This window comes from Miniopterus schreibersii (assembly GCF_964146895.1).
Source record: "Miniopterus schreibersii genome assembly, chromosome: 3".
Taxonomy (NCBI): domain Eukaryota; kingdom Metazoa; phylum Chordata; class Mammalia; order Chiroptera; family Miniopteridae; genus Miniopterus; species Miniopterus schreibersii.
The window spans coordinates 42,426,732-42,444,897 of NC_138103.1; the positions used below are offsets into that span (position 1 = coordinate 42,426,732).

The 18,166-nt window shown below is 42.0% G+C and overlaps 1 protein-coding gene across 3 annotated transcripts in view; it reads left to right on the forward strand.

Moving 5' to 3' along the window:
• MCC (MCC regulator of WNT signaling pathway) overlaps positions 1-18,166 on the forward strand; it is a 343,361-nt gene that overhangs the window by 229,472 nt on the left and 95,723 nt on the right. For all 3 annotated transcript variants that reach the window (XM_081133287.1, XM_081133288.1, XM_081133289.1), the window contains one exon: positions 10,626-10,739. In XM_081133287.1, the coding sequence (XP_080989413.1) occupies positions 10,626-10,739 (114 nt within the window). The remainder of the gene's footprint in view (positions 1-10,625; positions 10,740-18,166) is intronic.

Sequence of the window (18,166 nt, forward strand, 5' to 3'; positions counted from 1 at the left end):
GCGCTGCCAGATTTAGGCTTTCCTTTGACATCTTTATGTTGGAAATGTTTTATTCTTAGACAGAAATCTTTAATACATGTTCCGCTTCCTGCCTTCTGGAAACAAAATAAGGCAGCTTTAGGAGTTTTTCTGTTTGGATTCTAGTGCTGTGTCTACGAGATTAAAGTAAGAGGAAAGGGGTGCTGGGGCAGAGGGTTAGATGTCACCTCCTTTGCTGTATTATGTTTGAACTAATGATGAGGCTCGTGGGCTTGGGAAGATGTGCAGCTCGGTACTTACAAGCACTGGAGGAATTTAGTTTGCAAACGAACCTGTGTCATGGGAAGGGAGCAATGCCATATCCAAAACGCATGATGAAAGAACACCTCACTGCTATTGGTGATTACCCCAAAGCTCCCCACCTCCCGAGCAACCAAACCGTCTCTGGGACCGACACGCAGCACTGAGCCAGGCCTGGGACCATGCTTGCGTTTGTTGGGAGCCACACTTTAAGGCTGGAAGACAATGCCTCCCTGTGGGAGCTCCTTTCATTTAGAGCAAGTTGGAAGCAACTGATCAAACATGCACCCAAAGGAACGTTTCTTCCATCAGCCCACTGGTACGCCTTCCTCTATATCCTTTCTGCTGCTTCCCTCCCAAGGGCATTAGAGCAGAGTCCCACGACGGCACGCAGATGGAGACCTCATGCTGTCCTTAGCTCCCCATCTGCGGTCTGTGAGTTCTGCCATGACCCCCTTCCTGCACTTTATTAATTTCAGAATTAGCTCGTGAAATAGAAGGGGCAGAAAAGGGGAATAAATTACTTTATATGAGAGAAAGTTGTCAAGGCATATGTGATAAAATGTGTTCCTTAGAGGCAGAGGGGGCAAGGGGAGGCTCTGTTCATTAAATAATGCTGAGTTGTTATGCACCTGTCCGAGTCAGCATTGTGCTGCAGTTTCTAGAGGCAAAATAGCAGGAAACGTGGAGGGAGAAGTGGCTCCTCGCAGGAAAGGAGCCGGAATGCTGTCAAGCTGGACTCAAACCACAGTGTTTTGTTCTAGTCTGTGGCCCACTGGAGTGTGTTACAGCCTTCATCTGCAGTTCTGACTTCTTCGTGATTTGGCAAGGGATTGCGCAATCTCACCCAGCCTTGGCCAGGCTGGTGCTGGCAGGTGGGGTGGGGGGCACACCCGCTTTGGTGAATGAATGGCTCCCTTGCAGGACCCAGGTCTTTATGGGTCTGTTTGGCCACAGAGTTCCTCCTGCCCTTCACCTGCCAAAGCTTCTTCCCTCCGGCACCAGGCACTGTCAAAGCAAGTGCAGGGGGTCTCACTGAAACTCCCTTCTGATACCAGCGGCTTCTCCAGCATGAGCAGTGCTGCTATGAACCATCTGGCGCTGGACGTCATCCAAGTCTGCAATCTTAACTTCTCCGATTCTCTCCCTTGGCCCACACCAGATCATGTGATCTGCAAATGTGTGACCCTGGATACCCACAGTAAATGAGATGCAGTGATGGTGAATGGGCTAGGTCAGGTCGGGAGTTTTGGGTTTCAGGTACTAGAAAAACAGACTCTGCCTCAGTTTCTTTATCTGCAAAATGAGGTCATAATAGCACCGAACTTGTTTAGTGAGAAGCCAGTGAAAACCATGGAATGCGATTGGCGTGGTCCCTGGCACATAGGAAGTGTGCTGGCCAGAATTCATGGCACATGTGCTTGGTTCTTGGTAGCATTTATCAAAAGGGATATTAGCATCCTTGAGGGGCCACTGGAGGATGGATGATTGTTGCAGAGATATGACGACTTAGAGGAGATACTAATGATACAGTGAATTATTTGGAGAGTCTGAAGTATAGGAAAGAGTAGTATATTAAACCTATTGTTCACATGCGCTACTTTAAGTATATTTACAGTAGAAAAATGTCTGACAGATATTTGCTAGTGATGTGATCTCTAGATGGTGGCGTAAGGATAATATAAGTTCTTTTTATCTGAATTTTCTAATTTCCTAAATTTATCCACTCCACAAATAGCGTCTGAAGTTCAACCATGTGCCAGGCACAGTTCATCTCGTCTGTTGGCTATTTTCCCAGTTTCTTGACATGCTTGCCTTCTTGGAACTCATCGTCTCGTGGGGAAATGAATCAACCAGAAACCTGTGTGATATATTGTCAAGTAGTAATAAGTGTTATAAAAAACAAAGAGTAAAAGGATAGAGAAGGGGGGTTGCAGGGAAGGAAAACTTGTTCCAGGTGGTTGGTGGGGATGAGTGGAAAGCACAGCCTGAATGGAGGAAGGGAGTATTCATATGGGAAATTATGATTACATGTTAAATGGTCCTATATAGTTCTCTATTTTGTTGACAACGTAGTGTATTAAGCATATCGTGCAATTTTTTCAGCTAATCATTTTTTATGATGAACATATCTTTGTGCATATCCTTGCTTACAGTAAGATTTACCAATTAGACACATTTTTATAATAACTGGTTTTGGGGTCACTGTACATGTGATAGTGACCCCACTTGGTTCTTGATCTTCTCTTACCTTGTGATATGAGAGCCAGGGGTGGGGTCAACAGACTGGGTGTGAGGCTACTTCAGTTTCTAGGCTGTTTAGGATTAATGTGTTTGCCTGCTTACCTGCAGGCCCAGCCAGGGTGCAGGGAGCAGCTGATTCAATTGCACATGTTGAAAGGCAAGGCGTAGATTACTGTGATTAATGTGCTCTGGGCCTCAGTGTGATGAGTCATTCTGATTGCTTAATCAAGGTTTCTGTAAACAAGGAGATGGCATAGTAACCCATCCCTCTTTCAGGGCCCAATTTTATCTTGACGCTTTTTAGCAAGCACAAAGTATGGCATGATGATCATAATAATTAAGACGACAGTGTCATGGTGGCCAGCATTCTGCCAGGCAGCATTGTGGTTAAGTGATTTACCTGCAGTATGTTCATTTAATCCTCACAACTCTGTATAGTCATTGTTCCTGTTTTACAGAGAAAGTAAACTGAGGTTGGGAACATTTTAGCAACTTAACCGATGCTAAACTGGTACTCAGGACTGGGGTTTATATTTCTGTTTTCTGATAGTGATAAAACCTGTGTCCTTAATTAAAGAATTTCCTCCCATTGTTTCTCTCCCTCTGCTCCGTCTCCCAGTGTATTCCTTTTCTGGGAACGAGATGATCCTGCTTGGGACTAGTATTGGCCGGGTTAGGTGATTTGGAAAGGGAGAAGATGCATATCTTTCCTTCTGTTTAAACACACTGTTCTCTGAAGCAGTCAGCAGGGCCTCTGATAGGAGAGAAAGTTGAGCAGATTTGAAATGTGTGTCTACCGTTTCCTGGTGCTTCAGATGAGATGTACCAGTAAGAGGTAAAACGGCCCATCAGTCAGCAGCCCTGGGGTGAGGAGGGGAGAAGCCACGCCTGCCTGTCCCCTCACTGAAATGGGAGCTTATTTATGCCATCAGGCATTTAAAGTGATCTTCTTTAAATGAAATAGTGCATGTTAAAGTATCTTTTAAAAGTTGGTAATGCATTTAAAAATGATTGTATTGAGTATCTCAATTGCTGATAAACTTGGTTATCTCCTGTGCTTTAATGAAAAGTCTGAAAGTGTGTGCCTTGAGTTTTTATATAAAGTTTATGTGTGTGTGTGTGTGAGTACATGTAACAGTACATATGTATGTATCTGTATATGTATACACACACACACTCAAATCTAAATCTGTTGCTTTCCCAAAGAAAATCATTGTCCTCGATCCAGTAAAAAAAAATAAGGTCCTTTCACCATTGCTGTAAAATACTATGGCCCTTCCTAATCTGCAGAGTTTATTGACTGTTTCACCATTAAAGGTACTTCGTTTCTCCAGAATGAGAAATTCAATACGTGCTGAATTGGATCAATATAAAAATTTATGAACAATGCAGGCCTTGTCAGGAACTCTTTTACTCCTGTTCATATAATTCTCTGTGGGAGTTTCTGCCTCAGGGATCACGCTGAAATATTCATGTCCTCTGATTAGTAGGATTTAATTGTTAGATCTTCATCTCCTTCATGATGTGTCATTAGGATGCAGCCCACCTTGAAATGTAAGTGGATGCTGCCGGTTTATTGCAGTGTCTTTATTTGCCTGTTTCTTTACAAATATCCCCGTACACACATGTATTTCTGGTTCTCCTTGAAAATAAAATAACACTACCAGGAGTAAGAAATTATTTGTTAGTGGAAAATACCAAGTTATTCCTTTCTACCAGCAACTATTGTATTATAATACTTGTATAGTAAATTTTAAAAAATATATAATATTCTACTGTTTAGATTTTTTTATTTTTTTAAGATCTGTTAGCTAAAGCGACCTTTCCTCCCATGTAGTTTAATTAGCATAACTAAGGGCTTTTCTCCTCCAGTGCAATATTTTCCTCTTTAACTTTCCCTCATAGGTTATGTAAATAGCTGGAGATTAATTTTTTTTATTCCTTCCTGGATCGGGTATCAACTGAATGGTCTCCTATTTCTCAAAATATGGGAGGTTTTAAATAATTAGTACCTTTTTCTCCATGCTAATTTTGCCATTCTGTTTTCCCCTCTCCTAAAAGGAACCCTCTGAGACCTTATCTTCTCAACAGTTTCATGGGTATCTGCAAGGATCTGGGAAGTCCTATGATATTCTGTTGCAAAGCATGATGCATGGTGGTCATGAACCAGCTCTGGAGTTTAACTCACCTGGGCTTTCATTCTAGCTCTGCCACTTACTAGTTGGACAATTTACTGAACTTCCAAGCCTCGATCCTTACCTCTTTAAATTGGGGATGAACAGTATCCAGTTCATAAGGCCATGTGAAGAATAATTGAAAATGTGTTACATGCTTAGTATAGCAGCTAGCACACAGTAAGCACCCATGCACTAGCTAATATTTCCAGTAAAATTATGTGACTTGTTTTTAGAAGAGCATATATCTGCAGATGGGGTGGGACTGAGGGTCATCTTCAAACCCCACAATGGTCAGTCTTGGTGACCTCCCATCCTTGAGAGTCACCTCCCTCCTTGGGAGTCATCTCCCACCCATTTATCTGAGGCGAGGGAAGAGCTGCTTCAGGTGGGAGCCAGGGCTGGTGGCGTGGCTGCTTTGTGAGTTGGCACCATCACCCATGTTGGGCACACTTGGATGGGGTCAGTTTTTCTTGTGTGGATGATATTCTAGTGCTGCCATATTGAAGGGGCTTTAGAATGCTGTTTTCAACAACTAAGTTTAACAGAAGTTTAAAAAGTAAATCAGGGACGGCTGACCTCTCAGTGAAATACCAGGAAAGTGAAAGACAAAAGCTGTGCTTTCTGAGTAGATCTAGGGCTGCAAAAAGTGCTTTGCGTGCAGTGAGCAATCTTGTAGATGATATTTAATGAGTTTTAAGTTTCAAGGCTGTGAGCAGCCTTTCTTGAAATACTACACAGCAGGTGCTCCTAGCAGGAACTCTAGCAGTAAATAGGAATGTTCAGGCCTGGAAGCCACTGAACAGGCCTGATTGTGTCCATCTGGCAGGGACTGCTACCCTTTTGCCAGGGATTTTGTTCTTTGTGTATCTGAATTAGAGCCCCTGGGGTGTAGGGAGTCTTGGAAAGAAAGCTGAATGAGGCTGTTTTCTCATGTACAAATGTCTCTTGCTATTTCAAGGACAGGGGATGTACACAGTTATTCACTCCCCAGGAGCTCCCGGATTGCCATATGGGAAAGTGGAAGCTCTGGACAGGGAAGTGGGAAATCGGAATTTGATGAGCTTTGTTTCTCTGGGTCTGTTTCATGTCTTTATAGGGAGGGAAGTGGACTAGACATTCTCAAATTTCCTCTCCACTGATAAGACTGTGTGTGATTTGAAGGGTGCTTTCAATTCCAAGGGAAAGAGCATTGCTGATCAGTTCTCTATAGCGAAGCTTCCTTGTGTGGTGAGTTTCCACAGATCCTTTCTGACAAGTGGGCAAATAAAGTAGGCAAAGCCCCAAGCACAGAACTCAGGGTGGGGCCATTTGGTACGAACCCTTCTCAAAAGGATGAACAAGCACAGGAAGTTAAAGAGAATCCCCCAAATACACACTGAGCTGAGCTGACCGCCAGCCCCAAGCTTCGTCGCGGCTACAAGAGGGCTTTCCCTGTCACCTCCCCGTGCTCCCTGCTTTTCCCCCTGTCTCCACCCCTGCCAATGCATACATCTGACCTCCCATCCATATACATGCCACGGGCACACGCACCCCACAAGCAAGGGAAAGCGGGTGCTGGTGAGCACACAGCAGAGACTGGAGCATGGGGTATCTGTGTGTGAATATTTATTCTGCTGTTTATTAGTTTTCTGCTCTCGGGCTGATTTTCTATCCCTCCTCAGGATCTTGGTTTCCTCATTTGTCAAGAGGAGGTAATAATTCCTCTCACAGCATTATGGTGAAGGTTAAATGAGATACTGCATGAAATGTGCTTAGTCCAAGCGCCTGGTACCCATTAAACGTTACACCAATGGTAACTATTGATGTTATGATTTTAATTATTACTATCGAGTTGACAGAATTCTCAAAATATTCCCAGAGGCTGGCACTGGGGTTTTGACACTGTCTTTCTTCTGCAGGACTCTTTAGCTGATTGAATTCGGTAAAGAGGAGAAAACTCTTAGTGTAGCACCTGCCAAGACTATGTGTTTGGTGAAGTTTAGTTGTATTTGTTTCTTCTGCTTTAACGAAGAGGACAGTTCATGAGGTGAAAGAAGTTGGCCCTACCCATTGTCACCACTGAAACATAAGCAATGTGTATCTCTCGTATGTGGAAGCTCTGTCACACTACGTGTAGCATTGTCCACAAACTCTCTAGCTCAGGGGTAGGGAACCTTTTTTCTGCCAAGGGCCATTTGGATAGTTATAACATCATTCACGGGCCATACAAAATTAAAAATTAGCTATGAAAAAAGGCCCTAGACTTATTGAATTTCTAGTCCCGCCTACTGTTGCCTTGGCAGGGCGAGACCTAATGATTTCACAGCCCATACCAGGCCCGTGGGCTGGAAGTTCCTCTCCCCTGCTCTAGCTTATGAATTTGTAGAGATACCACCAGCTCTGGCAGAATGAGGGGATGAGACCAAAAAAGAAGGGAGGGCTAGTCAGCTTTAGATTGCTGGGCTATTGACAAGGAGGGACAAGGAGAGCTGCTGAACTGAACTTTCCAGGGCGTGGGGAGTGCGCCTTGTGGTGGGAACTTAACCCCTCTGTGTTCAGGTGGTAAGGGAGGGGCCTGTCAGCTTGATTCCAAGCAGTGCTTCTTGCGACTTATGGGCAAACTTTTCCCCATCCCCTCCCACCCTCTGTAGTTATAGCTTCTGCTGAGTAATTGTCAGTGGCATTAAGGGACCTGTGAATATTCTACCTCATTGTTTAAATTTTACCTTCTATCAGAAAAGCTGGTGGATGGGAAGGAAGATGCAGCAAGGAAGGAAAAGAACCCTTTTCAATTTTTATACTACAGCTTACATGTGCAAAAACACAGTCACAACTCTCTTGTTTCTTTCATACAAAAGCCTCTTTCTCTTTAAAAAAACCCTAAGTATCCAAAAATAGTTTGAAACCACCCAGAGGCCACCACTAAACTTTAGTATGCTATCTTTTCAGTTTATTTTTCTATTACATTTTCTTTCTTTTCTTTAATAATTAGAAGGAAATATTTTAAGTAAAAATTTTATTTGCATTAAAAACACCTGAAATTTACTGTCACATATAACATCATATGGTGAGGAAAGGGCACCGGTGGCCTTGGGTCAAGTGTTAAGTTATCCATGAGATCCCAAGTAAGCAAGTTAATCTCTGGGTTTCAGGTACTCGCCTGCAAATATGGAAGTGGGAGATGTCAAGTACCAGGGCCTTTTCCTCAATCAAATGTCTGTGTTATGACATATGATACAGTCTATGAAACTAGGCGGGATCACAGAGCTGGCATCTAGTACAGATGTTTCTTAATTTGGGGTTCGTGGATAGATTCCAGTGTGTGTTATCACCACAATAAGGTGGAACTCATGCATGAACCCCAAATTTATACTCTCCTGTGGGAGAAGGTCCATCACATTGATGAGATTCTTAAGGAATCTATGACCCGAGGAAGATTAGGAGCAACTGGTCTACTCTGACTTTAATGGATACGCCTCTTCCATCAGGGAAGTGAAGGGACTTTCGCCAAACTCTTCCCATGGATCTCCCTGCCAATCTGGAGAGCAGGTAGGCCTGGAGGTGTTACCAGCTCCAAGCTCAGTGCTCTCCTCAACGGCAGTGATCCATCCTGGCCCCCCTCTGCCATGCATGATGCCAGAAATAACTACTCTGGTGTCCCCCCTCTGGCCCAGTTCACGAAGGCGGTGTGGAATATTCAGTCTCCCCTGGCAGCTTTTCCCTCTAATTCCTCCCCAGCCCCTCTGACAGCCCTTTCCCCCAGAAGTAGGAGGGGAGATGCTATAAGGGAGGAAGCAAGGCTGACACAGGGTCCTGGTTCGCGCTCCTCTGTCTCTGAAACGTTTCAGCTCTCCACCTGTTTTATCCTGTCGCCCCGAGTGAGGTGGACAGTCCTCCCAAGACTTGACGTCACGGTCCAGCAGGGCGCAGTGTCTGCTGCTGAAGGAAAATCCTCAGAGCGACAGTTCACAGGCGGACAGCCACCCCAGCTGCCAAGGGAGTGAATTGTGTCCCTCTCCACCATACGGGAAGCAGAACAGCCTCAAAAAGATTGTACAATGGGAACACTGTGGCATTTGTGCTGAGAATTCATCAGGCAGAACCTTGTATCTGAAACCCAAAGTGACCTTTTTGGAGCGGCCCTAGCCCTGCATGAGAAGGCAAATACCGCCAGATTGCCTGACATTTCCTTTTTTAAATTTCAAGCATTCCTAATTTCACGTCGACTATTGATCTGTTGGTTTGCAGCCCCGACGCAATTAAGTGAAGTCACTTTTCTTGCTGTTATAGTCTAACATAAACAACCGCTTTGAAATCCCAGTCCCTGCCCTGTATCTCCTCTCTCCCTCCCTCGCCACCGCTCCCCGAAAGCCTACCAGCCAACAACATGCAGTGCGGATGGGGCCTGTTGTAGAAAAGGGCATTTTTCTAAACCTGAAATTAAAATCTTCAGAGTTGAATTATGTACTGTTGTACCGCATCCATTTTTAAAGATCACATTTATTTGTTCACTCCTTACTTTAAATCCATCTTGGCAGAAGCTACCAAAAAAAATCCTTTAAAGAGGGAGAGTTTGTTGATTCTAGTCAGTCACCCAAATGTAATGTGGAATTCAGCTAGCAAATGGGCTGAACTCCACCTGGAACTGACAGTGAAGACAGATGAGAAGTAGTGACTCAGAGAACAAAGGTTGAAAGGTAGTATTGCTTTGGGATTAGTGCTTTGAATGGATCTTAGAGATAGTCCCATCCATTGGCCCCAGAAGTTATGTATGTGGTAGGTGCGTGGGCAGCTTAAGCTCAGTGTTCAGAACTTGAAAGTTGAACACTTGAGATCCTGGCAGCACATGGTACCTTGTTAATATGAAGAACATTCTTTGTAGCTCCATTTAACCTGAGGGAATTGGCCAGGGAAAGATATCTGGATGGATTCTTGGATGGTCTTTTCACAGCATAATTTATCAGAGTCTGGTTTCTGCTCCTCTGAGAGGGCCTGTCAGTGCGGAAGCATCTGGTCAGTCTAGCCTGGCTGGGGGACAATGGGGAAGAATGAGCTGACAAGAAAATTAACAGGCCGACTTTAAGAGGAGACCCTCTGAAGAAATGAGCTCTCCCATTTTTTTCTTAAAACTCAGCCCCAGAGGGGAAAAGGGCAGATAGAGGTGGAAGAGGGGGATAAATGGTGATGGAAAAAATTAAATTAAAAGTTTTTTTAAAAGATTCAGCCCCTTGGTCTGTCTGTTGTCCACGCAGCAATGTGGATGATTGAATTGCAAAAAATTGAATTGCCCTATTCAACTTTCATATTTTTCTAAAGGTAAAAGCTAATACTATTCCGCTTTAGCCTTGCTTCTGATGTTGAAAATCAGGCAGCCCACACCAGCTCTTAATATCGTCTTTACAGAGGAACTCAGGGAAAGCCCTTAGAATGAGGAGCCTTGCTCTCTGTCCTGATTTGACCATCCAAAATTAGGCCTCTCACGCTACCCGGTTTGGCTCAGCGGTCAGAGCATCAACCTGTGGACTGAAGGGTCCTGGGTTTGATTCTGGCCAAGGGGATGTACCTCGGTTGCAGGCTCATCCCCGGCCCTGGTCAGGATGCGTGCAGGAGGCAACCCATCAATGTGTCTCTCCCCCTTCCACTCTCTCTGAAAAAGCAATGGAAAAAATATTCTCGGGTGAGGGTAAAAAAGAAAAAAAATTAAAAAATTAAGTCTCACTGCCCATGCACCACAGTTTTCTCCTGTTACACTTAGGGTGATCAACGCAGCTTCCTGTAAGACACCTGATTTATGTCCACTGTCCCCTGAGATTAATAGCACCCAAAGCATCCCTTTTGAGATGAAACATTTTTAATATGATCATACTAATTACAAGGAATGAAAGGAAGGAAATGAGTTTCTGCTGAAGGGTCTAACCTTGTGCTCCTTTCTTTCTGTTGCCGCAGCTCCACTTGGCAGCCCTGGCATCACTAAAGGGAGACATAGTGGAGCTTAATAAACGTCTGCAGCAAACAGAGCGGGAACGGGACCTTCTGGAAAAGAAATTGGCCAAGGCGCAGGTAAGGGATCTGGAAAGACTTAACTTTTTTTTTATTATGAGATAAAACACAGACATAGACATTTCCACAAAACAAATTATAGTTTAATGAGCAAACATTCTCATCACCACTGTTTAGGCCAAGATATAGAACTTGCCAGTCATCCCAGTTCCCTCCCGTGAGGGTGACCGCTACTTTGACTTTTATAGTCATATCTCCTGTTTCTTTACAGTTTCCCACTGAAGTCTGTAAACAGTAGAGTTTAGTCTTGCCTGTTTAAAACCTGTTTCCTTTGAATCTCTTAATCTACAGGTTTTTCCTCATTCATATTAAAACCTGGCCACTTGACCTGTAGTTTCCCACAGCCTGGATGTTGCTGATTGTGCACTCTTGGTGCAGTTCCACACGTTCCTCTGTCCCCTGTATTTCCTGAAAATTAGCAGCTGGATCCAGAGGCTCAGTCAGATTCATGTCCAGACCCTTTGGCATGACTTTAGAGGGTGTTTATGTTTTCATTGAGCAGTAGAGACTGTCTGGTTGTCTCGCTTTCTGTGATGTTATCAGTTGTTGATACTCAATGCCTAAGTTCATTGATTCATTAAGACTTACAAATCATGATATTGCAGTTTTACCATTTCTCTTATCATTATTAATTCTTTCTTAGTTATTAATTGCTTTCAAGAGACCATGTCCATCATCTATGATTTGTTGAAACAATGGTATAGTTCATAGAGAGAAAAAAATAATTAATGCTTCATTCTTTGTATTTATTTAGCATTTTTCAAGATAATAAATTGATTACCTATGATTTTCTGAAAGTATCTAATTATTTTTCTAAAATAAATTGTTAAGAATTTATGGATTTAAACATATTTGGGTTTCAAGTCATTGTAATTATTTTCCTTGTAGAAACTCAAATAGTAGTACCTTTGGCCAGTAAGAGCCTCTTCAAGTTGACTTCTGAGTCTTTTGACATGAGCCTAATAGTTATTCTAGGCTCGCCTTGTACATTTTTTGTCCCAAACCTAGAACAAACCATTCTCCAGGTAGCCCTGGTTTCACTTAGTAAACAAAATGGTACTTCAAGACCACAATGTGAGTGCTAAGGGTACTTGTTGCTTCTAGGTTGGTCATTGTTTTTATAGACAGCCAGGAAATTATTTATTTACCTATCTATCTACATATGTATGTATAAATTTTAAGATAAAATACTATAGGAGTTATACTAATTGCTTCTATTTAAATTGCAAAAAATTTAATTGCCCTATTCAACTTTAATATTTTCCAAAGGTAAAAGTTTATTCCATTCTGACTTACCCCTGCTTCTTATGTTGAGAATCAGGCAGCCCCACACCAGCCCTTAATATCATCCTTGCTGAACTACTCAGAAAAGACCACAGGGTGCTTTTACTTAGCTTCTTCTGTATTTTATCTGTATTTGCTTTCTTTTCAGACTAAGAATCCTGGTTCTTAAGGTTACAGAGGATGATTGAATTATATTTCATAATTAGTCCTATGTTTTATTCCATATTATATACAAACAGGCTCAGGATAATAATAACACTACCATAACAAATATAATTACTGAGAAGAATTTTAAAAAATTTGTTTTCTTTGTACTCTCCTCATTTCCCCAAGTTTTTGCAGTTGTACTATATCCACACTGTCTGACTTTGGCCATTGCAGTTTATAGTCTCCCATTTTTAGTCTTCAACAAGTAGCTATATGTTTAATGTTGACCGTGGTCCTTATGTCGATGTCACCCCTCTGTTTTTAGATTCCTCAGGGAGGACTCATTGAAATAATCTTCTCCAAGTTCTTGCTTCTTAATCACAATGTGTCTGTGCCCTTCATACTTGAAAGGTATTTTTGCTGACTCTAAAGCCCTTGGCTCATCTTTTCTTTACTTGAATATGTTTTTTTATTCTCTTTTGGCAGAGAGTGTTGCTCTCAAAGCCTAATAATAGCACAACTTTCTTTCTCCTCACAAGACACTTATTTTAGATGTCCATTGCATTTCCCACTCTACCCCCTTTTTGTAAAATAAATATAAGTCCAGTAATGTTACTAGAGTAACTCTTAATCGTCGTCATTCTAGTTAGATATTCTCAGGTTTGCTGTGTATTGTTTTTTATTATATTTTTAAATCAGTGTTTTTCATTTCAGGTAAGGGTTTGTTTTTTTAAATTCTAGTGTTTAATATTAATTCAGTTCCCTTGCTTTGATTTTTCTCCAAGGATGCTTATTGTTGGGATGTGAGATTGCCTTTGCCTGTCTTCAGTATCTGCCACTATTTCAAATCCTTTATGCCTCTCTCTTTTTACTTTGTTCTTCCTGTTCTCCACCTTCGGTTTCTCTTGGGGCATTATATGTGGTTTTTGCTTCCTCTGTGTGCCTCCTGGTTTACTCTTTATTTCTGAAATGTATTTTTTCTTATTTCTGGTTGTTGTTTTTCTGTGTTCTATTACCTTCTGAGTTTTTCTGATTCTGAATTATGTTCTTTCATGTCTTATGTCATTTTATTCCTGAAAGTCTTTTAACTTACTTTGAAATAGTAGGCTATTACACTGGGCTTCTCCCCGCCCTCCTATTTTGTGGCATGCTTTCATGGTTTATAGGGATGTGATTCTGCTCCTTTTTTTTCTTCTTTCTTATAACCTTTGTATGGAATTTGACCTCAATACTTTTGTGTTTCACTTTTATGTGAAAAATAGTTTCCTTGAACTTTTAGGAGGCAGGGTTTAAGATGGCTTTTTTTTCCCTTCAGTTCATAGAGCCGAGTCTTCTGTTGTCATATAGTCCAAAATGTGGCAGGCGGCTTTCTGACACTTACTCGCTCTGTTGCCCTCACCTGCTTCTACCTGGATCTGTTCTTTTCCTTGGTCCCTGTTACCCCCATTCTGTTCCATTTTGACCCACTCCCAGCAGTTTTTCCTCCTGAAAAAGAATCCTGGGATCAGTCTTGAAAATTCATGGGGATTAGCTGCTTTAGCCCCTTCAGATCTTAACGCGGGCCCCTTGTTCACTCATTCTAGGCCCAGGCAAAAGCCCCTTCTGGGTTTAGCCACTGTTCTGCAGTTGGCCCTCTGAAGTTTCCTGGGTATGCTTACTGGTTATTTTGGGCTTTTCCAGTTCTAAGGCCCGTCATCCTTGGTGCTTCCCTCTGCTTCTGCCCACACAGACATGACTCAGGTCTTGTGGATGGTGGTGGTTTGTCTCTACCTGCTTGAGTTTTGTTGCTCAAGGGGATACCTTGTTCCTAATGGTCAGTTGTGCTGTGTAAGTGCTCTGGCAGTTTTGATGTGGGAATTTGGAGAAACTGAAAAACCAGGCTGCCGCTGTCATCAGTCTAGAATGACCTTTGGAAAGTTTTGAAACCTTATGTCTCATAATCATCAACTGTTTGAGTCGGGAGGAAAGACCCTTTGTACTTGAGATCATCTACTTCCACATTTGACAGGCTACTCAGAGGAGTGAACTTGCTTACCCAAGGTCAAATGAATAGCTCAGCACCAGAGCCAAGACAAGGCCACCAGTGTTCTTTTCTCACATGGGATGTCATACAGACAAAAATTTTCAGTTTTTACTTAGATGTAAACTTTGCTTAAAATATTTTCTTCTGATTATGAGTAGTAAAAATGTGATATGAAAATAATTAAAGAGATAGCATTTTTTATAATGTTTCAATGGTGGGCTCTAGGGAATTAAAACTTTTTCAATACTTTTAAAAAATACTTTTATTTATTTCAGAAGTTTTTTTGAGAAAGGGGTCACTTTTTTTATTAAAGAAAACTATACAGTGTTGTTAAGAAACTGTTTAATACTTTACAACCCTCCAGAGCCAACCATTGTTAACGGTCCTTATTGGTGAGATTTTTTTTTTTTAATTCTGAATTTTTTTTAACTGGAAACTGGCATATACCACAGTCTTGGATTTTAAAAGGTGACCAGGAAGGTACTTCTGCAAAATTAAGCCTAAAAAGACAGAGCAGGTTGTGGAGAGGATAGTAAAAAGACAGTGGACAACTTTTTCTCTGCTAGGTCAAGGACTGATTCATCTCCCTTCTGATTTATTTATGCTCTAGGCATTCTCATGCAGTAGTTTTTGATGGTTGGTTTTACTCCTAATGACAGTAATCATGTCATAGTTCTATTAACTTTTGCTTGTTTGCATTCTTACACTAAATATACTTAAAAATTACTCTCTGTTCCTTTCATGGGAGATGTGTTCCCAGTTCAGAGATTGGGACCCAGGGAAGAGAGCATGAAAAAAAAAAGTCAGACTTGCCAGTCTCACACCTTTTACAGAAATGAGATTTATGCAAGAAAAAATGAGAACAATGAAACGACTGTGCCATGCTTTCTGTGCTCTGTGCTCTGTGCCCTGGTAAATGATTTGTGTTTGTTTGAGGCTTTTCCAGATTTTGGAAGTGCAGGTTCATGTGTAAATTTATTCTCTGAGGCTTTAGTAAGTTTTACCAGCTCTCTAAATATTACAGAGCTACGATTAAACTGAAATGCAAAATGTAAATCTTGGGTGTGTTCTTTTGAAATAATCAAAATGAGCTTCAGCATCTGTTGAGTAATTATTAATGGTGACACTGGCACTGGCTGAATAAAGGATGTTCATTATCCATGGTCATGAGATCAACCTGTTGGTAGAGTTTTGAGAATAGTGATGGGAAAGGATGAACTGAGTAAAGGAGCCCAAAATCAATATGATGAGAAAGACAAAGTACTTCTGTATTAGTTTTCCACTGCTACGTAATAAATTGTCACAAACTTACTAACTTAAACAACACACATATATTATCTCACGGTCTCTGTGCATCGGGAACCCAGGCATGGCTTTGCTGGATTTCAGTCAAGGTGTTGGGCAGAGCTGAATGCTCATCTGGAGGGTCAACTGGGGAAGAGTTCACCTCCAAGATCACTCATATCATTGGCAGAATTTGTTTCTTTGTGGTTGTGTGATTTGTGGCAGCTTGCTTTCTCAAAACCAGCAATACAAGGAAATATTCTAGAATAAGTCTGCTTACAAGACAGCTTTATATAATGTAATGTAATTATTGGAGGGACATCCCATTACCTTGACACATTGTATTAGTTAAAAGCAAGTCACAGGTCCTGCCCAGATTCAATGAGAGGGTTTCACCCGAAGGGCTGAATACAAGGAGACACAGGAATCATAGGTGCATCTTAGAGTCTATTCATCACAGCTCTCTGAGGGGATATGATGGATAACATCACTATTAGCTTATATCAATAGGTGACAATCACCACATTTCTTTATCTCTGTTTGTGCCAGACATTACACCAGGCATTCCGCATGCCTTATCTGAGTTTTCATAATGACCTCTGGCGTAGATACTATTAAACATTCCCATTTTGCAAATGAAGAAATTGAGGTTTAGGGAATTTGAATGCCTTGCCCAAGATTATGTAACCAGAAAGTACCAAGAGTCAGGATTTTAATCTGGGTTTTGTGGGAATCCATAGCTGCATTAATCCTGTATTGTCTCTTAAGCTGCCCAGGTTGCCCTTAGCATGGGCCCCAGGTAAATTCGGTTGAAACATCCTTACCTTCCCAAATAAAACATGTACACAGACATGTGCATGCATTTTCACCAACATTTAACAGCCCCATGGGGAGCAGCCTTGTGGGAAACTGGCAAAGATTATACTGTATATAGCACCAATTCAATGATGCTTTCAGCACATTTGCTATTTATTTAGTACTGACAATTATTTTAAATTAACGTACTGCATTTTTTACATACTACAAAGGGAAATATTTCAAACAAGCTTATGAGCCCCTTTGAATTTGGTCAGTAGTAATAAGGAACACTTTCTCTTGCTAAGCTGTCTTTGAAAAGCAAGTCTTCTGAATTTTCTACTTCTTGGCTTTTAAAGGGAAAAAATATAAACAGTTTCTATTAAATGTAATCGAGAGAGTGTTTTCTCTTCTCTTTCTTTTGTATGAGATAATTAAAGATGTAGTTTGCCTGCATTCCGTGTCAGGATCCTCCCCCTAGTTCTTCCCTCTTTGTTTATGCTCTTCCTTGGTTAACTGCGTTAGCTGTTTTCCTCGTCGATGGCATTTCAGTTTGTGCTGGGCCTCTTTGTTTAGTTGGCTTGGTTCCTCCCATCTGCCCCTCAGGAGAACCTGGGCAAGGACTAAAAATGGGGGTGAGTAGTTAGTTGTGATCAGTCCGACGTGACCCTGAGAAAGTAGCATTACTTCTTAGCATATTTTAAAAGGAAGTGGCACTGACCCCTCCATAGGATGGCGGAGAGGGTTAACAAATTAGTGATGGCATTGCATTTTTCAAAAACAGAGCTCATAATGCTCTTAGGTTTGACAGCTGAGACTAATGTGATGATTAAAGATCCGTGGCCTCTGTGGAGTAAGATAAAACCCAGTGAAGAACATTAACAAAACCATAAAGCTCCGCAGCATCACCACATCGCACAGGGTTTTTCCAGCAAGGGCTCAGGCTCAAGGCTGACTCACGGCTCTATCCCTGGCTGCACCCATAGCAGAGATTAGCCTAAAGGGCTTTATTCTTGGTGGTTGTAATGACAGTGTTGCTTGTTTTTATGAAACATTTTGCATATAGGCAATTTTATCAATTTATGTGACTAGACACAGTATTTATATAGATTTTTTTATTTACTTCATCATCATGATAGGAGAGCTGAAACCTAGAGAAGGAGCTTAGGGTATATGTATTAAGTCCCAACGAAATTCAGGAAAAACAAAATTTCATCACATTCAATCCCAGTCTTTTGTTCTTTGCTTTCAAACTGCAAGTGGGTAGTTGCAGGAGAAATCCACACTCCTGATGATACTGACCTCCAGAAGCTCGTGGCAGGCACGATGCTGCAACTGCAGGCTCCCTGGCTTCGCCGTGCTATAGGATCGGTCAAAAATTGAATACAGGCCGGGAGGAGGGAGAACCCTGGATGCAGTGCCAATAATTACCGAAGAAAAGCAGTAGCGTGTTGTTTGAAACCATTTCTTGTTTTGTTCAGCTGAAATCGTATGGGGCATTTCTGTACAGTTAGAAGAAAATAATCCCTCACTTGTAAGTTTTGCTAGAAGGAGCTGCCATTGCTCCTTGTTAGGCAAGTTGTCACTGAATAGTTGACTCGGGAGGCTGAAGCTGGCTGGTGGAAGCTGGAGGGACTTGGAATTCCCCATTTTATACACCCCCACCCGTGTCCACTTCACTGTTTTGGTGCTCCCAGGGGGCTGGGGAGAGAGCTGCTGGGCTTCCCTAGCTCTCATTTGATGGTGTGAGCACAATATCCATTGTCTCCCGAGGTTCCCCTGAAGTGACTCAGAGCAGGAGATCAAGGTGGGGGGGACCACTCTGCTTCTCACGTGAGATCTTCAGGCAAATCGTAAAGAGGACGCAGGTCAGGGAGCTGGAAGGGAGTAGAGG